Here is a 21,033-nt window from a genome sequence, read left to right on the forward strand (position 1 = left end):
AAGCTTAATAAATTTCAATACTGTACGAAAAAAGCAAAACAAAACAAAACAACAACAACAAAAAAAGCCAACCAAACAAAAAAGCCAAACATGCACACATAAAAACTACAACCGAAGAATATATAATATTGGAATGACAAAATGTTGACTTTTAACTAACCACATCAAACATACTGTTTTGAATGTTTTCGGATACTAGCAAAACACCTTAGGCAAGTACTGAGGATGTCAGAACTAACAGAAAACATTTTCAGCATAAAAAATACTGAAAATTATACATTTTATGTTTTTTTTTTTTCCTTATCCAGGGGATCTAAATTGCAGAATTGAAGCAAAGCAAAATTTAGCCTTTTCAGGTTATATGCTTAATTCTTGTAGGCTCAATAGTTCAACTCTTATCTATACACGTGGAATACATTAATCTTAATAGTATGGTGAACTTTGGTATTCTTTGTGATATGTGTGCTTTAAGTTCAGGAAGTTTCTCCTTGTTAACACAGGGAAAAAGCTCCTTTGATAAAGAAATGTTTTGGAGAAGGATTGAATAGGACAAGGGGGGAATGGTTTTAAGCTGAGACAGGGGAGGTTTAGGTTGGATATTAGGAGGAAGTTTTTCTACACAGAAGGTGGTGACACACTGGAACAGGTTGCCCAAGGAGTCTGTGGATGCCCCATCCCTGGAGGCATTCAAGGCCAGGCTGGATGTGGCTCTGGGCAGCCTGGTCTGGTGGTTGGTGACCCTGCACATAGCAGGGGGGTTGAAACTTGACAATCACTGTGGCCCTTTTCAACCCAGGCCATTCTATGATTCTATGAAAAATCGGTTGTGAAATGCCACCTGCTTGTGGCACCTGTTCCAGTGTGTCACCACCCTCTGTGTGAAAAACTTCCTCCCAGCACTGCCATCCCACATGCGTCGAAGCCATCCTGCTCTGGCTGAACCACCATTTCCCATCATTGTGGCTACAGTTGGATCTGCTCCTCATCTCAGAGGTCCGCAGCGGCTCTTGTTCTCCGGAACAACATTCTGAAAGGATATGCCCTCAAAGCCTGGCTGTCTGACAGCCAACAGGAAAAAAGAAACTCCCGGCTCTCTTGCTTGTGTGAGAGAAATGGCAGAAGCGACAAGGAACGACCGTGCCTCTCGGCCGGACAACGAGCCACCTCAGCAGCACCACCTCCTTCCCTTCAACGCGTGGCGGCGGCCACGGCGACCAGCTCGGCGCATGCGCGTTGCGGCCCCGGGCGGGCCGGTGGCCGTAGTGCGCATGCGGACGCAGCGCGCAGGCCCGGCAGCGGCAACGTTCCGGCCGCCCCTTCTCTCCTTTGCCACGTACGGGTGGCGGCGGCCGTGTCCGGCTTCGGAAAGCCCCTGGGCCTCCACCGGCGGGACCACGCGGGAGCAAGAGTAAGAGAGCGGGCACAACCGCTTCCTTTCCCCTCGTCGCCCCGGGGTCAGCCGCTGCGGGGCGGGTGAGGGCGGCGACAGGGGCGTTGGGCCGGGGGGCTCCGGGACTCCGCGGCCCCTGGCGAAAGGGCTGGGAGACCCCTCGCGTCCCCCCGGCCGCGCCTCAGGGAGGCCCCGGCCCGCGCCCGGCCGCGGCGGCTGGCGGGCCTTCCATCGGCGGGCCCCGCTCCTTGCACCGGGCCTGCCTCGCTGCGGCTGGGGAGTAGTGATCCATCTAGCTGTGTCACGTTGTGGGGAGGGAAGCCGGAATGCCGTGCGATTCTGTGCTCGAAACGTTTCGGGTAGTTTTCTGCGACGGCTGCAAGCAGGTGCAGTGTTGGGAGTCTCCTTTCTTTCACCCCAAGCCAAGCGGAGAACACTTGGGCATAAAAATAAGTGCTTTTCAGTGTTTTTCTGTTATCTTTTCTTACTGCCTGCTAGACGTGCAGTGTATTTCTGTGCGTGATGTTGGTGAGTAAGACAATGTAATGATGTAAGTATGTTACAGCAGCAAGCTTCCTTGCACAAAGATACAGGTGATGCATTCCAAAGGCCACAGCTGCTCAGGTGTGTCCCCTGAAACGTGGCTGCAGAATGACTGATGAGGTTCTGTTCTTACAGTTGTCAGTTTTGAAGTGAACTGCACTGTAATGCTAAAGAAGCCAAACCAGTGCCCAGCAGTGATGTTTAAACCACGTGAGGTGCAAGCTAAGTGCACTCTCGTAATCCACTTGTAGATTGTACTTGGAGCTGCAGCAAGATCAGGGCAAGAGTGGCCCCATCTCTGTGTGTTACTCATTTCACAAAGTGTGTGTGAGGAGTCAAAAAGGCAGTGTCTTCGTGTTCGCCTGCCTGGTGTGTCACCACAGCCTTATCCTCTCACTGTTAGCAGTGAGCGCAGCCCTTTGCAGAGGTGGATGTTTCATGCTAGGGAGGAAGAAGGGGAGCAGTCACCAGACTAAAGAACTGGGGAAGGGCTTTTCAAGCTTTACCACGCTGAGCTGGAAGAAGAAAGCTGGGAAGACCACTTTCATAGGGGTGAGAGGATCACAGTTTTCCCCGCTGTTTACCATCAAGTTGTCTAAAACTCAAATCATGAGTGTTAGAGATTAACCATGTGTGTACGAGAGAGGGGAAAGCGTAGAGTGGGGTACCCTTAACAGCTGGGAGGGAATTATGTTTTCATTGAGTCAGTTTGTATGCTAAATCACTGTCTTGTGGCTCTGGATGATGGGCATGTGTAGTAAGAGATGGACTGCATAAACATCAGGCAGCTCACTGCACTCTTTTCAGTGGGGAAAACAGACTTCTAAGCTGAACTGGGGGCAGATAGTATCTTTAAGCACTGCATGTTTCTGACTGTAATGTAAAATTGCCCAGTTTGGTGGTTCTTCTTGTGGGAATGTAGCATTAGTGCTGGGAGTCTGTCCTGGTGCTGCCTGGAGGACGCACCATTTAATGCTACAAAGGCTCCAGAAGTTGATTTCTAGGTTTTTGTAGTGCTAAATCAGTCTAAGTTTAACTTAGATTTAATGAATTAATAAAACGTCACCTGAGATTTTAAGTTGGAGGCCATATAAGTGAGCATTTTAAGACTGCTGGAGAAGATCACTGTCCTCCTAAAAAAGGAATACATTGCTCCTACGTGCAGTTAAAAATTGAGAAAAATGAACACCATTCTCTCCTCAATTATGAAATTAAAACTCTTCTTCAAGGTCTGTTTTAGTTGAACGTCGAACTGCACCGTACTCAGAAGTGTAAGCGTGATTGTTACTTATATACGATGAAATAGTGGCTATTTGTAACTGGCTACATTTGTTAAAATGTTTTTAAGTGGAAGATTAATGTGAAGTGTTTAAGGAAGTTTGACAGTAAATAAAGCTTTTTTTAATTTTTTTTCTGATGCAGCTTCCTGTTTTCTGCCACTGATAGTGCATGGCGGCTTATCCTAACTCTGGCCTGAAGTGAGGTGGGAAATTTGTCCAGTAACCAACATCAGTAAGACAGACAAGGTAACATAATGCTAAATGTATGTTTAGTGAAGACATTGGAAGAAGACCTGTGTATGGATGCTGTTTATTTTTTTATGCTAATTTTGTTCTAAAAAGCCTTCTGCAAAGAAACCTTTTAAAACCAACTTCTGCTGAGACAAAGTAGAACTGAAACAGAGGTGATGTTCCTGTAGTCAGGACTTGTAAAATGCATGCAATGAATTAGCAGGCATTAACACTGTTATGAACTTCGCCATTTCATCAGCGTCTCTGCAGCTACCTTGCTGTGTGAATAACAAGTCCCTTTTCTCTGCAGTTAGACGGAATTTCTCTGTATCCACCTACCTCTTCTTTCAAGAGAATGAGTTGTTCAGTAGGTGCTTGTCTCTTTGCTGTACTTTAACCCTGGCAGGCAACTCAGCACCACACAGCTGCTAAGTTACCCTCCAAAGGTGGGAGTGGGGTGAGAATCAGAAAGGAAAAAGTGTGAGGACTCGTGGTTTGTGATAAAGACGTTCTGCTAGCTAAAGCAAAAGCCACACATGCAGCCAAAGCAAAGCAAGAAATGCATTTGCTACTTCCTGCTTCGTTATCAGGCAAGTGTCCACCGACTTCAAGGAAAGCAGGGCTCATCACACGTAACAGTTAATTGGGAAGACAAACACCATCATTCCAGATGTCCCCCCCCCAGCTTTACTCCTTTCTCTCAGTTTTTATTGCTGAGCACAGTATCTCTTATAGCCAGGTTGGGTCGGCTGTCCAAAGCAAACTACTAAAACATTGGTATGCTTTCAGTGTTATTCTCATCCTAAATCCAAAGCACAGCACTGTACCAGCTACTAGGAAGAAAATTAACTATTTCAGTGGAAGCTAGTACAGTATTTTCCCTTTATTCTGTACCAACTATGTTGTGCTCTGGCCACATACTTGGCAGTGTGTCCCAATTAATCACTACCACCTTTCCTGTATTTTAATATATACACACACATCATTCCCTTAGTCTGTGCACCATCCATCTTAAGTGTACCTTGTGTTCCTTTTGTCCATGACTTTAGGCTCTATCTGCCATAACAGTGTATCAGAGCAGGAGAAAGAGTGTATGGTGGTGAATACTGGAGCCAATTCTGGCTGTGCTTATCCACCTCTATCACTGCTGCACTTTGCTCAGTTCCATCAAAATTTATTAATCTTGCTGACACTTAGCATATACAGTATTATGTAGCAAGTAACATCATGCATTTTATATTATTATCTGTTCTCATCCAACGTAAGATTCCCCTTAAGGTACACACCAAACATCCCCATCCTTCTGTATTACCCACTAAGTGCATTCAGGTCCTTGACCAAAAACAGTCCTATGAATGGACTTGCCTTTGTCTGAGGCAGCAATAACTGTGGCTGTCTGGCCCACGATGGTTTTCATGAGCACAAGAAGGACTTTACCTCCATATACAGTATGTGAGAGTTTTAACTGAGAAGGGCCAGCTTGATTGGCAGATCCCTCTTGCGAAATGTGTGCCTCAGGGTTTGAATGTGCCAGCACCCATTGCTCTTAGTGCAGTTTTTAATAGCTCATTGTAGCATTTGATTTTCCTGGAGGCTGGTGCAAGGTCGGGGGTTTGATATACTCAGTGCCATGCTCTTTGGCTCAGGTGTCTGTGAGGTGGTTTTGGAAATGAGTCCTGTTGTCTGACTCAGTTCTTTCTGGACTGCCATGTTGCCACAAGACTTGCTTTTCAAGGCCCAGGGTGGTGGTTTGGGTGGTGGCATGTGGCACAGGGTATGTTTCCAGCCATCTAGTGGTTGCTTTCAGCATTGTAAGCACATGACACTTGCTGTCACCACTTAAATCCTAGCAACCTGCTGATTGCTCTTCTTCAGTGGCACGACTCTTAGGTACGTGGCCACCTATGTGACATACTTTTACAACCATGTTCTCTACCTGAACAGTAGTATCTTTCCACAATGCAGCAGCCCAGATGGGTTTGCTTCTGTAACGCCAGCTATTCTGCTTCCATTGCTGTAAGCATCCCCACAGGGTATTTGCCACCATCCAAGAGTCAGTATAGAGGTAGACCACTTTTCTCTCTCGTTACTGTCTGAAGCTGGCTAGATGGCCTTCACTCCTGTGAATTAACTGAACAACTTCTTCAGCAATTTCTGTGACCTGTTGCACAGGACTCCATACAGCTGCCTTCCACCTCTGATGCTTTCCCACACTAAGACATCAGTGAACAGGACATACTGCTTCTCGTGAGGCTTTTCATCTTGTTTGTGTGGTTTCTTCTGTAGGACTTCCTTTAACGCACATAATGGGTTTCAACAGTTTGAAGGCATATTCATTACAACCTCCATCCTGCGTCCTTTTTCACCAGGCCATAGGATTTAACATAGAAGTGAACCCCTACCCTCTCCCTTGCTCCAGTCTGGGCTTGTCCAGTAGAGAGGTCTACCTACTGTGTCATGGACGTATCTATGGCCAGAGGTACTTGAAGGTTTGCTTTGTAGTGGGCCACAGCCTCTTCAGAGGTATACCTGCTGCAGCATGGACTTATCCACAGCTGTAGGTACTTTGAGATATACCTTCCCTGTCATGGCCTTTTCTATTGGCCGTAGTCCCATCAGAGGTCCCTTCAGACGCCACTGTATCATGATCTTATCCACAGCCACAAATGCTCTGAAGTATTCTGGCATGGCTTTGTCCACAGACACAGATGCTGCAAGGTGTACTTAACACAGGCTTCTGCATAGCCGCAGATGCCTCAAGGTGTGTTTGCTCCAGAGTGGACATTTCCATGGCTATGGACATTTCAGGGTACACATTCTCCTGTGCAGACTCATCCAGAGGTTGCAGTCCCTCTGTCTTGAGTTTAGCCTGAAGTCGCAGCCTATCCAGTACAGCAGCAAGGGGACAACAGTGATGCCTCCGCAGTCTTCCCCCCCAGGCTTATGACCGTGGTTGTTTCCAGAATGTTCCCAAACACAGTAAAGATGATAAGGAGTAGACCAGATGTCAGAAGCAAAAGCAACCATTAAGTGCTGGACTCTGAAATACAGTTAGACAAGTAAGTCCTATGAAAAGCACAGGAGCCTGTCACTTAGCAGCTAAACAGCTGTAATATCTATACATTTAGTCTAATACACTCATCATGCTCATCTGTTGTGGAACCCTTTGTTCCCCAGATGGGGTCCCAAAAAGACTGTTGTAGTTTAACCATGAGAGGCAGCTAAGTACCACATAGTCACTTGCTTATCCTCCCTAAGTGGGATGGGGGAGAGAATTGGAGGGAAAAGTGTGAAACCTCATGGGTTGTGATAAGGACAGATAAAGTGAAGCAAACAAGGAATTCATTTATTACCTCCCATCAGCAGGCAGATGGATGTTCAATAACCTAATGGCTAAGCTAACCTAACCATAGGAGAGCTGGGCTCATCACGTGTAAAGGTTTCTTGGGAAGACAAATGCCTTCCCTCCAAACATACCCCTTTCCTGAGTGCAACGCCATGTAGTGTGGGACATATATCCTTTTGGCCATGTTGGATCAGCTGTACTGCCTGTGTCCTTTCCAGCTATCTGTGCTTTGCCCATGAGCTCAGAAAGTGTATGATGTACTTCATTGTTTGGGAAACTGGTGCATTGTAGAATGTGTTTGAGAGAGGTTTTCTAGGTGGTTCTAGAGGTTTTCTTTTTTAGAGTGTGGAAAGCATCTGAACTGTCATCAGACACATTTAAGTTGTTAGCGATTTGAAGTATGTTTTTAATGTTTTTGTTGTTAACAGGTCTGGAGGTGACAAAGAATCCACCATGAATGGGCAGCTGGACTTAAGTGGGAAGCTGATCATAAAAGCTCAGCTTGGTGAGGACATTAGGAGAATTCCTATCCACAATGAGGATATCACCTATGATGAGTTAGTGTTAATGATGCAAAGAGTTTTTAGAGGAAAACTTCTGAGCAACGATGAAGTCACAATAAAATATAAAGATGAAGGTAAGGTTTAATTACTGCTGTTGAGGTTTTAATGCAAGCTCTCTTTAGACTTAAAAAGTGATTTCTATGCAGTACTTTCACAGTATGCAAAATGCATTGTTTGAGATGTATGGAGTGATTGTTGCGGTCCCGAGGGTTTTTTCATCTTAGAATGTCAGTGTGGAAGAGAGGGCAGAGGGGATGGTATTTGTGATGTGTAAATAGAAGTGCTACGTTACTGCAGGTTCATTCTTTCTTAATGGCATTAGCACTGTGAGACCTAAAATAGAAGGTAACCTTTGTTCATACATCTGTACTCTGAATGACTCAGAGGCAGTTTTTCAGTTTGATAAAGGTTTGAGAGAGACTACTTCTAATCAGAAATGATGTGGCATTAAGAGTTATTTTTGGGGGCCTTTGGGTAGGAGAAAGCTATGTGGATTTGCAATAGTTTTGTTTCTCGTCTTAGCACATATTTTTCCTTTCTGGAATGGGAAAGGTAAAATAAAGTGAATGAATGCTTTCTCATGTGGGTAAAGCTCTTGGCTCTTTTTTGCATTCTTGCTTTCTCTTTAGGTTTAATTCTCTGCTTTTATGTATGCCTTTTTTTTTTTTTTCCTATTTTGAAAAACTAACTGTGTGTAGTGGAGCCCTGCAATTGCAGTTTCATTCTTCAGTTGTCTGTAACAGCCTAGACACCTCCTACTGTTAATTTTAGCTTATTCTGTCTCAGAATATACTACTTCTCCACTGTGATGTGGAAATTAGATGTTGCTCTAGATTGTGCATGTCCAACCTTTCAGCTTGCATGGGCCACACTGGGTGAAGAGAATCATCTAGGGCCACATATATGTAGGTTACTCTGAAAATAATGCCTCCTATTTATTTCTGTGGAAACCTAAGGGAAGATGTTGAGAGTAGCCCTGCGGAGAAGGGCTTGGGGGTCCTGGTGGATGAGAAGCTGGACGTGAGCCAGCAGTGTGTGCTTGCTGCATTAAAAAAGGGGTGGCCAGCAGGGAGAAGGAGGTGTTTGGCCCCCTCTACTCAGCTCTTGTGAGGTCCCATCTGGAGTACTGCGTCCAGGCCTGGGGCCCCCAGTACAGGAAGGACATGGAGCTCTTGGAGCAGGTCCAGAGGAGGGCCACTAAGATGATCAGAGGGCTGGAGCACCTCTCCTGTGAGGAAAGGTTGAAGGAACTGGGCTTGTTTAGCTTGGTAAAGAGAACGCTCCAGGGAGACCTCATTGTGGCCTTCCAGTACTTGAAGGGAGCGTATAAACAGGAGGGAGAATGACTGTTTACAGGGGTAGACAGTGATAGGACAAGGGGGAATGGTTTTAAACTGAGACAGGGGAGGTTTAGGTTGGATATTAGGAGGAAGTTTTTCTACACAGAAGGTGATGACGCACTGGAACAGGTTGCCCAAGGAGGCTGTGGATGCCCCATCCCTGGAGGCATTCAAGGCCAGGCTGGATGTGGCTCTGGGCAGCCTGGTCTGGTGGTTGGTGACCCTGCCCATAGCAGGGGGGTTGAAACTACCTGATCATTGTGGTCCTTTTCAACCCAGGCCATTCTATGATTCATTCTATGAAAGAGCACAATAATACTATTTGATAGAACAAATTCTCAGCTACAAAACACTATTTTTCAACATAGTCACTACTATAAGCTATACATTTTCGTCAGCAGTGTTTGAGGGAAGAGTTAATAGAATGGGGTTCAGTTTGATTGCTGAGTGAGGTCAGTGGTATTCTTCCCTTTGTTTTAGCTAGGCTAAGGTCATTATTTAAGTCTGCTTCAATCATGAGAAGGATTGAAGTATATCTGGTCCAGCTGCTTCAGTGTTCCTTACCCTTCAAAACTGGAGGAGCATTTGTCTCCATCTCATTAACAACAGTAGGCCATCTTCTAAAGCCACTCATAATTCTGCCTTAACTTCTGTGCATAATTTTCTTGCACACTGATCCTGGCATTAAAATGATATGTTTTTGTGTGGTGTTTTGTAGAAGTCTAACTTGCTACTTTGTTGTGATTATGTTTTTAAGAAATATTTTTGAGGACTTGATTTTTCTTGGAAAGAGTTCCTCATTCTGTAAATATTTCTTTCGACCCAACTTACTGCAATGCCTTTTAAATCAATAGTAAGTGTTTCTAATAGACTGTAGCTCAGGGAAACACAGAGCTAAGTCTTGTTTAGTAACCACAGAGCAAAACCTTTGGTTTTTACCTGTACGTCTTCAGTTTTCTCTTCATACACATAATGGGGTATGGTAAGTGATAATGTTAATTGGTAGCCTCTTTTCTACTAGCTTTGGAATCAAACAGGGAATGTCATTATGTAGAAATAAAGTAACACTTCTGCCCCAACATTAAGTTCAAAAGGGAATGGGCCTTGTTTTAAACGTAACTTTTTAAATATTCTTTTCAGATGGAGATCTTATAACAATTTTTGATAGCTCAGATCTTTCCTTTGCAATTCAGTGCAGCAGGATACTGAAGCTGACATTGTTTGGTAAGTGTATAAGATGGTTCATACCTTTTTTTTAAATAACCTTTATTAAAATTCAGGCAGAGTGGTTTTAAACTGAGACAGGGGAGGTTTAGGTTAGATATTAGGAGGAAGTTTTTCACACAGAGGGTGGTGACACACTGGAACAGGTTGCCCAAGGAGGTTGTGGATGCCCCATCCCTGGAGGCATTCAAGGCCAGGCTGGATGTGGCTCTGGGCAGCCTGGTCTGGTGGTTGGCGACCCTGCACATAGCAGGGGGGTTGAAACTACATGATCATTGTGGTCCTTTTCAACCCAGGCCATTCTATGATTCATTCTATGATTCTATAATTTTTGGCTTATATCACATTGAAAGAATGAAATTAGTAAGTTAAAAACAGTGGATTAATCTTTGACATCTGTTTTCTTTCTTGCTCTTTCACGTGATATCTGAATTTGGAGAATCTGAAACTGCCTCAGTTTTTATAAGGTGGCTTACATTAACTGGCATACAGAAACAAAGGGTCAGTTGTTTTGCTGTAATGTTATTTTCCATGTTATCTTTTACTCTAGCCTTTGTGTAGGGGGGTTTTCTTCACAGGCGTGTGTGAAACTTTAATGATAAACTTGCAGTGTTGCTAGGACACCATTATAAATAACATCAAATGCTTCTAGTGTAATCGATTTTAACGTTTATCCTTTTGCCTTTGATAGAAGAATTCTTTGCTGTTGTTAATTTTGCACATAGTTCCACAGAATAGGAGGCAGATTTTAGCCAGCAGGGTGACCTTGTTGTCGAAGTGCAAGAGTGTTGCATATGCTGCCTTAGTTCTGAAGGCACTGTCCAATGGGACAGATTTCCACAACCAGATATGGTGTTTGTGTTGTTCAAGGTATAGTCATGGAAATTGAGTAAACAATGCAGAAACTTCCTGCAAGATTTATTCTGCAGTTCTGGTTCTCGTTCGTGTCAGGCTAAAATGAGGTTATATAAAGGAACAGTAAACTCTAGAGTGTGTTTAGCCTGTGTTTACTCGCTGTGCCACTCCAAACTTCATAAAGTAGGATGATTCTGGAGTTGGGAATGCTGGGTTAGTTTTCTTTCAGTTTTAAACTGAATATCAGCACATTATTACAGTCATAAATGTATGTAATTGCTGTTTTGCAGTTAACGGACAGCCGAGACCCCTAGAATCCAATCAGGTGAAATACCTGCGTCGAGAGCTGATAGAACTTCGCAATAAAGTCAATCGCCTACTGGACTGTTTAGAGCCACCCGCTGAACCAGGGGTGTCCACCAACCTACCTGAAAGTGGTAGGCGGCCTGGCAAAGACCTTGGGGTTTGGTTTGCAGGGTTGTGTGCTCTTTAACAGAGTGAAAGATGAGGTCTGGAGTACTGGTTGTGATCATTCTTGATCGTTGCTCAATTTATAATGCTTCACTTATTTCAGAGGCAGAATCTGCCTCAGGTTATTTGAAGTAAAGCAGTAAGTTAACTTAGAAATAACACCTCCAAGTATGATTTTTTTTGTTGTCGTGTATGTAAACGCTGTAACTAATGCTTGTGAGTCGGGACAGCTTTTTGACAGGGCTTTCAGCTAAATTAATAGTATGTTATTGCTGAAGAGAGAAGATCTTGCTCCCAGCTGAGCACTCCCACTGCTTACTTTGGGCTAGCTCTGGTGCTTATCTTGTCATGTTGCTAAGCAGGTTTGAGTCACTAGAACAGTAAAAGGCTAATTCAGCAAAAATTATATTCACTTCTTTTGCCAGGTTAGGAAATTGAATCCAGACATTTTGAGCTCAGACCAGCATCAGAGCTGTCTCAGGGTAAGCAGCACAAGGGTGCAGAATAGGGGTGGGAAAGGATTATGGGGGAGGGGGTGAGATGGGGGAGGAACTTGTATTCTCCCAGTTTTGAGACAGTGATCTCCCAGCATAGAAGAATAACGGAATACAGTGTTCCAAGCAAAGAGATGAGCTAGCAGCTCCAGCCTTTCTTTTAAGAAATATTGCTTTTGTTACCTTAACAAGAAAATCTTCAAAAATCCAACACCTATCCTACAATATAAGCAGTGACTAATTGTGGTGGAATACTGGGAATTTGGGCTATAAACTGTTTGGAAGGAGGTTAGCGTGATGATCATAGAGTGCAAACGGCCACTTTAAACTCTACCTGCAGTTGTTTGTTTCTCAGTGAAAGTGGAACGCCATGGAAGATAAGGGGCTTCAGAGGGAATCAGTTCTGCAGGGAGATGAGCTTCATCCATCAGCGTGGGGAGGGGGGCTGGGGGAGGAAGAGATGGAGCAGAACAAGAACTACAGTTCATGAAACAATATAATAAATTGGAAGCTGTCCTATAAGTGTTCTTAATTTGGAATTCTCAGTTGGCAAATCATACCAGAACAATTTGTTGTAGCGGGAACCTTTGAACTTCAGACTGAAGAGATGTGATGCTCCAGTGTCAGCATATCCTTAACTATGCAATGAGACCTCAGCCTTGTGGTTCATCACGTTTTCAGATACAGCACTGATTAATCACACTGTTGTTAACATGAGCATTTCAGCAGGTGGTTTTTTGAGTTTTTGAGAATTAAAACCAGGGCATTTTGTTTCGTAGATGCTGTGGATGGTAGGGAAGAAAAGCCTGCTGCTGCTGACTCCAATGTTAAGCCATCCACTCAAGTTATAGCAGCAAGCATGTCTGCATTCGATCCGCTAAAGAACCAGGATGAAATCAGCAAGAATGTTATGTCAGCATTTGGCTTGACAGATGATCAGGTGGCAGGTAAGTATACATCTTAAAAAAAAGAAAGCAAAACCTGTTAATAAGTGATGACCTAAATCTTGATTTGCAGCAGAGCATTTGTTTTTTAGATGTATTAAGCTGTATTTGTATTGACTATTCCTTTTCAGAACTCTAAAATGTGTGATGCATCAAGGTATTGTAAAAGGGCTTGCTAAGTTCTGTGTACAAAGTGCCAAAATGTTGCTGTTGGTTGCAGCTTGATGTTGTAGCTTGGAGTCAAAAACAGTTCCTTATTTTTTGTTTCAACTAATTAGAGCTAGTACTAAAATAACTAACGTAGAGTAGCTTGATTGGTAACTGCCAGCGATGGAAGAATGGGATCCACTGCTCAGCCTTAAGGATCGATCTTGCGGTTCAGCTTAGGTTCTCGGCCTGTGTTCTGCTCCTTGGGTCAGTCAGAATGGTTTGTATAACCCCATAGTTTCTCTTTTGCATTTCAAAAGTAAACAGTGACAGTGTTTTTTAAACTTAACAGAAAGGAGTTGCCTACTTGTCAGAATGATGATTGTTCTTGGAGAACTGCATGGTTATTAGTACCAGTATGACTAGTAGGAGGATGCAAAACGTTCAAATGCAGATTTAGTGTAAACTGAATACAGTCAGCTTAAGACAAGATAGCTGAAATAGTAGAAGAAACACGGATGTAATGGGGAGTGTGACGCAGAATATAAAGAAATGACTTTGCACAGGATTTTCTTGAGTCTGACAAGATTTGATATAACACTGTTACCTGAAAACCTGCTATTAACAGGATTTGCCACGTTCACTTTAGACCAACGTGGCCTTTATATGATTTCATATGGTGTTGAGCAGTCTATTCCTGCATGTAGTGTTTTGGGTACGTCACAGCATGGTTATTTCGCGTGCTCGGTAAAGAGTTGATGGTACTTGAAAACTTACAGTGAACTCCTCAGTGATCCACTGTTAGATTAGACTGTGAAATACACCTGGCTGAAAATTTGAACTAATTTTTAAGGGAGTGGTTTGCTCTTTGGGTACAAAGCTTCACTGTCAGCTAATGCTTTCATCATAGCATCAGTGATACTTTAAGATCTGCGTATCTCCAGAATTCTTTTGATAGAGTGAACTGACTTGGCTATGCTTTGCATGCACAAAGGACTTCATAAAGGACCATTTAAGCAGGATATGAGATATCACATTCCTACATGTGTAACTGCAGGATTGTAGCTTTAAAGCCAAAATCAGAAGCGGGCAGCTTTGATTCAATTCCCCCCTAGTAAGAGTAATGTGAAAATGCAATTATATGCTTGTCGCATGCATAATCACACTTATCTTACAGTAGTGAATTTGCAGGAAGTCCAATAATCTTACTTAACTCTGTGCATGTGTTTGAAAGTAGCTTATCATACGTTGTACTCATAAACCTAAGAGCTGGAAAGTTTGGGTTTAAGTTCCCTTGTTTCTTAGAAAGTGTTTTGACTTTAAGTGTAGTATGCCATACCTGTTCACATGCCTATTTCACACCTCATTGACTTAAATAAAAACTGAATTCTCTGTCTCCATGCTTTCTTTGGGTGCTGCTCAGTAGCTGGAATACTCTGACGATTCTCAAAGCAGTTGCTTTCAGACTGACACCTCTCATATCCTGTGTGGGTCTGCAAATCTAAGATATCCCTTAGAGGTTTTTTGTTCACATGCTGTGTGACTGTTGGTAAAAGACTTCATTGCCTGGGCCCGTATGAGCCACAGCAAAACATGACAGCATTTCCTTCAGCTTTGCACCTTTGTTCTGGGTGCAGGAGAATGAGGTACGTTAGGTGTGTGTTCTGTCCAAATGCAGCAAGCCTTTGGAGCATGTGTGCAGGGTGAGTGCCTGAAGCTGCAGAAATGGTGTTGTTATGGAGGGCTTTATCTGCAGAGCAGAAGAACATGAAATTTGAATGACTTTGACTTGAGACAGGTGGTAAATTTCCACTCCCCCCCATATATTTTTTTAGATAGACTTGATATCTGCAAATATATACTTCCAAAGGTAAACCTACGGAAAACTGGAAGAAATACTGAAATCTGTGCAGGGGAGGGGACTTGTTATTCAAACTCCCTCTTCACTTTGTTTAGTGCATTTGTTCTCTCTCCTCTAGGCCCACCCAGTGCCCCTGCAGAAGAACGATCGGGAACACCAGACAGCATCGCTTCCTCCTCTTCTGCAGCCCACCCCCCTGGTGTGCAGCCCCAGCAGGCGCCGTACCCAGGAGCACAGCCACAGACAGGTCAGCAGGTGGAAGGTGAGGAGCTGTTCTCTGCTGTTTGACACGAGTGCTGCTGCCTGAATCTGTGCGCTCTGTACCTATGGCTTCTAATTAGCAAACCCAAAGTCAATACACAGCTACAAATTCATCTGTCCCACCAGGCAGAATGTTCTTTTTCCTGCGTGTCATTCAACTTGTGATCAGCAGGTGGAGCAGTAGCTCCATTTAAAAGGTAGTGATGTAACTTGGGGAGTTTCAATATTCTGTTCATGTTTTCTAAGAGCTCTGAGCCTTCAGACCTGCATAGTTCTAGACACAGCTCTGGCACGACTTGCTTTGCTGCTTGTACCTCCATACCAAGTATGTTATAAAGATGTTTCTGTATTTTGGTGCAGAAACAAGTTTAAACCCTGTGCTCTTTACTGATCTAACAGACAGGCAGAAGAGACATTGGTGACGGTGACCACAGTGTCCATAGTCACTTGAAATCCCTTCCTGGTGGTTAACAGTACTCTGCTGTGACTGAGCAGAGTATTTGAGCAACCTGTAGTTAGGTCTGTGCATGAAAGCTGTTGGTTGAAGTGGAGCATTATGAAAATGCTTGTTTTTGCTGCTTTCAGCCTTTTTTGCTTACTTCTCTTGTAATATTTAAGGGATATAAACAAGAAAGAAGAGTCATCTTTGTGGCTTAAAGCTATAATAATGATTCAACGTCTGATATATATAAAATCTTTTAAAAGATTTTCTTAAAACCCAGGATTTTTAAAAATGGCATTAGGTGTGATATTATTGGTTATTAGTTATTTTTCTTTGTGAATGCAAGGTCATTAGATCTCTGTGCAGATGCAACTGAATGGCTTGCCTCCTCCCGATCAAAAGTTTCAAGCATTCACCAGTTAGAATTTAATCAGCACAACAAAGAAGTGTGTGTGTGTGCTCTGCATTCTCTTCAGCCCTTCTGCTCAGTACTCTTTTCGTCTCATAACAGTCGTATACCAAATAAAGTTTTGAAGGGTCAGTGGGAATGTAATACACCTTTGCTTTGAGCTGCAATTAACACAGAGCTCAAAGGAAAAGAGGAGTCCTGCTGAAGGGGCACGTATGGGGATGTGGGAGAACTTGGAGCAGAGCTCCCTTGACTGTCTTAGTGCAATTCAGACGATACGATTTGCAGTTCTATTTATACAGCCTGTTGATCTTTGCGGAATGACTGATCGTACTGTAACACTTTATAGTAGTGAATCTCTGAGTCTGCTCCAGTTCAGCTAAGCTTCGGTTTGGCAGATAATTTTGTTCCTTGTGCGTGTTATTCAAACGAGAAACAGCAGAAGCAGAAAACCTAAGCAGGGCCCATAGGTTAAGTCAAAACAAATATTCTGCCTCCGCTTGCCAAGAAAATGAACAAAGTAAATTTAGGAAAAGTCAGCATTGAATTTGAATGCCCAACCTTAAGAATGTATAGTTTTATTTCAGTTTTAGGGGCTATACCCCTGGGGCTCTTAAGAAAACCTGGCTTACAGCAAGTCAGATGTTAAGACATGGAGGACTTGCCTAGAAAATATGGTCAGAATAAATAATGTACCACTGCTACAGTACTTAGTACAGAAATAGTCTTAAAAACTATTATAAACAGACAATCTGAGGACATGTTTAACTTGTGAGGTACTTTAATCTACAGCATAAGTTCTGGATAAGTTAGCAAGCCATGTAGAGATTCCTGCTCTGTTACACACCAGTGTAGTGCTAATTAAGGTATATGGCTCTTGGCATCCCTTGAAATAGTTGGCCCCATGTCAAATTAGGACTATTTGTTCTGTCTTCAGAATGGCACAGTTCAGAAGCTAAAATCTGTAATTCGTACATGTTATTTCTGCAAGTCAAACGGCTAGGATGTCGTGCATCTGATCTTGATGATATAGCTCAGGTACCAGCTTGCAACCAACCGAGTTCTTTGTCCCCAGGCCAGATGTACCAGCAGTACCAGCAGCCGGGTTACCCTGCCCAGCAGCCACAGGCGCAGCCACAGCAGCAGTATGGCGTGCAGTACCCAGGTAAGTGGCTCCTGCAAACTGTGGTGTGGCTGGGGGACGTCTCCGTTGGTGCCCGGTCCTCTGAGCTGTGGGTCCTGAATGCGTGGGGCAGCTCAGCGTGCTGAGCATCTCGAACACTGCACTTCTGAGTGGGCACAATTCAAAAATGACCAGTTAGCAAATGCAGTCAGTGTGTGTTTCTACTAGAGTTGGACTTCTGGTATCTCATTTCTACCCATCTGTCAGAAGAATGCACTGGGAGAAAAGTAGGTGAAATATAAAGTGTGAGCAGTCTTCAGGGTTGAGGTCTGCATCTTGGCATTCTAGCAAAGCTACTGATGCCTCAACTAGAGGAGCTACTTCTTTTGACAGGAGACCATGTTAGTGCATTAGTGGTATGTCTGCAAATACAAAACTCTAGATTTTGTGTGTCTCCAAAATAAACTTGACTTCAGAATTTCCAGTTGTTTACTTCAGCAGAAGCTGGCATCTAATAATAGATAGCATATGTTACAGTACATGGATGGATATATATCTCCAATTGCTTACTGCTTTTAGAAGATAGAAAGTATTTGTCATGTTGTAGTTTAACCAAGATTGTTTGAAACAAGCAAAGACTTCCACACTTTTAAGTGCCTCAGAAAACAGCCTGCACCGTTGCTTTTTCTTCCCCCACAGTGTATATGGTGGAAGTGCATCAGATTTGATGTAGATGAGATCAGTGGCATATCTTATGTAAAAATTCCCATGTTTATCTTGGGTAAGAATCCTAGAAAACTTGGAATGGAGGGTTTGTGCCTCATCCCTTGTTCCTGTGCTCTGTGTAGTTAGACATCCATGACAGACTGCCACCAGTCCGGTTCCTTCTGCTGAAGTTAGGCTTAAAGAAGTAGAAAGCTCTGTCTGACTTGCTATATAGACTTAAAGAACTAATGCAGGAAAAAAGCGAGTTTCCATCTACGTACAAATAATTTCCCACCATGATCTAAACTGTTTTTTACTGCAGAAGTTCCTGCAGGATCTATAGTGCAACATGAGTTCTGCATCCCCAGTTCTTAGAATGTCTCCATTAAGAAACCATTACTGCCAAAAATGATATGGGGCTCCTTATGTTTCCCAAAACCCATTCCAAGATTAATCAGATCTGTCAGAAGCGGTCTCATTGTGAGAGCTTTTTGACAGCTGCTATTGAAAAGCTTTACTCAGAAGTGGTTATTCATCTGATTATTGCTGTTGTGCTCATGAGGATTACCTCCAGAACCCCCATCCCCCAGAGCAGGATCCATTCCCACTCTGCCCAGTAACTCTGCTAGACAAGAAGATTTGCTCATGGTAGTCTTCCAGGGTTTGTCTTACGAGTAAATTTTGATCCCAGTTTCAAGGTGAGTTCAAAATATGCTGCAGTGCATTCTTCGATCCTTACTCTTTCTGTTCAGGGCTGTGCACTTTTAATAACTTGTGTGTCTGGTGTTTAATGCTGACAGGATTCCAGTCAATGGAGAGGTTTCATTGCGAGTAGCTGCAGGTGTGTTTCGTGATGGATAAAAGTAGCTATTTCTTCATGAAGGGAATTAATGCTATTTAAAATCTTCAACAAGAGAAATTCCTTTTGGAAGCTTGTTTTTATGCAGAACACCGAGTTGGGATGTGTTTCAGTGGGAGTTTTGTACTCAAGTATTCTGCTCTGCACAACTTCTGTCAAACTTAAGTCTGCTTTTAAAGAACTGGAAACACCTATGATTTAACCAACACAATTGAAGAGTACTGACCACTAGCTGTGTTCTCACAACAGTTTGGTTTTGGTTTTTGGGAGGGGGGGGAGAGCTACATTTTTGCCTTGTTTGTCAAGGAAGACTTTTTACTTTTAACGTGTTGTGATGGTAAAATGCTGTTTGTCCGTCTTTTAAATTTCTTGTTGGCTGTGGGAATACCAGGCTGCGTGCTTTCATGTGATGGCAGGAAAACTCGCAGTTCCTTGTGTTTGCCTGTCTGTGCTTATCGCGCTACTTCTGTTGTCACCGCGCTCACTGTGCGTGTGCCCTCGGTGTCATGCCATGCCTTACCCCACATCTCTCTTCCCACAGCCGGCTACAGCCCGCAGCAGGCCGCCTCGCAGCCGACGCAGCAGTTCCCAGCCTACAGCCAGCAACCAGCTCCAGCTGCTGCCTTCCCAGGGCAGGGCCAGGCCCAGCAGCTGCCGGCGCAGCAGCCTCAGCAGTACCCAGCGGGCAGCTTCCCCCCGCAGCCCTACACCACGCAGGCCTCGCAGCCGGCCCCCTACAGCGGCCCGCCTGGTGCCCAGGCAGCACCTGGCACCTTCCAGCCAAGGCCCGGCTTCACCCCGCCACCCGGCAGCACCATGACACCACCACCCAGTGGGCCCAACCCATACGCCCGCACTCGGCCACCTTTCGGGCCCCAGGGCTACGCACAGCCCGGGCCTGGCTACCGGTAAGGGCTGAGTGCCCGCTGCTGGCTGCTGCGGCCTGACAGCCGTCCCCACCGAGATCCAGAGCTGTCCCGAGGCAGAAGAGTCGCCGTAAGTGTTCATTAGTTCTGCGGGGGGAGGGAAGGAGCGACCGAGCCGTTCATGCTTTGAATTGTATCCGCTTCCTAGTTTAATTTGGGGCTGGGGTGGTTTGGGAACACTACCTACGTGTCTGTCAAGTGATCGACTGACATCCTAGCTTGCCTCGTTCGAAGGATATTAAAATGCTAGCTGGAAGTTTAGCCCACTAATAACATGATTTACTAAATTAGATTAATTTGGAGGTAAAAACTAGATATGATGTATTATAAATTGTAATGCTCACATGGAAAGCTAATAAAAAAACCCTGAATCTACTATGTGCTTAGTTTTGATTTTAAAGTCTAGGTAATACAGAACAAGAAAACTACATAACAAGTGTGCATCATGCTCGGTGTGCAGACAGAGAGCTGGATAATGACAAGTGGTGCTCAGCTTTGTGGGCGTGTGGCATTAGGTGTGTAGATGGAGAACTGTTCCCAAGGCATAGAATCAAAGACTCATTTGAATTGGAAGGGACCCTTAAAGGTCATCTGGTCCAACTTCCCTGTAATGAACAGGGATACCTACAGCTGGGTCAGGTTGCTTGGAACCTGGTTCAGCTTCATCTTGAAATCTCCAGGGACAGGGAATCCACCACAGCTCTGGGCAACCTGTGCCAGTGCCTCACTACCCTTATTGTAAAAAACTTCTTCCTTATATCCAGCCCAAATCTTTGTTCTTTCAATTTGAAACCATTTCCCCTTCTTATGTTACAGCAGACTATGATAAAGAATCTGTCTTCCCTCTTTCTTACAAGGCCCCCTTTTAGATACTGAAAGACTGCTCTCAGGTCACCTCGGAGCCTGCTCTTTGGGTTGCCCCAGCTTTCTCAGCCTGTCCTCGTAGGACAGGTGCTGGTTCTCTCTCATCACCTCCCTCTCTTCCATGTACCTTCGCATAGCTACCAGGAGGATCTGATCCAGGATATTCCCCTGCACAGAGGTGAGGCTGACAGGTTAGTAGTTCCCTGGGTCATCCTTTCTACCCTTTAAAATGTGTGCAACATTACCATTTTTTCCAGTTAGCAGGGAATTCACCTGACCGCTGTGACTTCTCAAATATCATTCAGAGTGGCTTGGTGACTGTGTCAGCCAATTCCCTTAGGAATCTGGGATGCATCTCATTGGTACCTGTAAACTTACTGACATTCAGGTTCCTCAGGTGGTCACAAACCTGATCTTTGCTTCGAGCAGGAAGGGGATTGCTCCCTGACATCCCACCTTCTGAACCATCTGCTCAAAGGCTGTGTGTAGAGCAGTTGCCAGTGAAGGCTGAGGCGAAAAAGATGTTGAGTACTTCAGCCTTCTTCTTGTCTGTTGTTACCAGCCTGCCTGTATTGCTCACTAGGAGAGTTCACACTCCTGGACTTCCTTTTCCAGTTGATGTACCTACAGAAGCCTTCTTTGTGCCCCTTGCCAAGTCCTTGTCCAGCCTAGAAGCACTCCTACACTCCCCCCAGAGTTCCTGTCCCTGCTTCCACTGCCTGTGCATTTTCTTCTTGCTGTCCAGTTTGACCAGC

At 44.2% G+C, this 21,033-nt stretch overlaps 1 protein-coding gene across 5 annotated transcripts; it reads left to right on the forward strand.

The window, feature by feature from the left end:
* The first annotated feature begins 1,312 nt into the window (after positions 1–1,312).
* On the forward strand, positions 1,313–19,789 carry TFG (TRK-fused gene). Of its 5 annotated transcripts, XM_046898446.1 has the most exons (10): positions 1,313–2,485; positions 3,356–3,459; positions 7,219–7,427; positions 9,834–9,917; positions 11,063–11,209; positions 12,517–12,684; positions 14,808–14,951; positions 16,882–16,966; positions 18,430–18,470; positions 19,030–19,789. In XM_046898446.1, the coding sequence occupies exons 3-10, from the start codon at positions 7,244–7,246 to the stop codon at positions 19,398–19,400; spliced, it is 1,224 nt and encodes a 407-aa protein (XP_046754402.1). In that variant the 5' UTR covers positions 1,313–2,485; positions 3,356–3,459; positions 7,219–7,243; the 3' UTR covers positions 19,401–19,789. The 5 variants fall into 5 exon arrangements, with proteins under 5 accessions (XP_046754402.1, XP_040560966.1, XP_416608.1 ...); XM_040705032.2 differs by lacking the exon at positions 18,430–18,470 and having other exon boundaries at positions 16,877–16,966; XM_416608.8 differs by lacking the exon at positions 18,430–18,470 and having other exon boundaries at positions 1,313–1,408; positions 16,877–16,966.
* The last annotated feature ends 1,244 nt before the right edge of the window (positions 19,790–21,033 follow it).

Source organism: Gallus gallus, chromosome 1, assembly GCF_016699485.2.
Source record: "Gallus gallus isolate bGalGal1 chromosome 1, bGalGal1.mat.broiler.GRCg7b, whole genome shotgun sequence".
Lineage (NCBI taxonomy): Eukaryota > Metazoa > Chordata > Aves > Galliformes > Phasianidae > Gallus > Gallus gallus.

Coding starts and splice junctions, on each gene's coding strand:
- TFG (XM_046898446.1), top strand. CDS start 7,244: ATGAATGGGCAGCTGGACTTAAGTGGGAAGCTGATCATAAAAGCTCAG. Junction 11,210..12,516: donor CACCAACCTACCTGAAAGTG/GTAGGCGGCCTG, acceptor TTTGTTTCGTAG/ATGCTGTGGATGGTAGGGAA. Junction 16,967..18,429: donor GTATGGCGTGCAGTACCCAG/GTAAGTGGCTCC, acceptor TAATGCTGACAG/GATTCCAGTCAATGGAGAGG.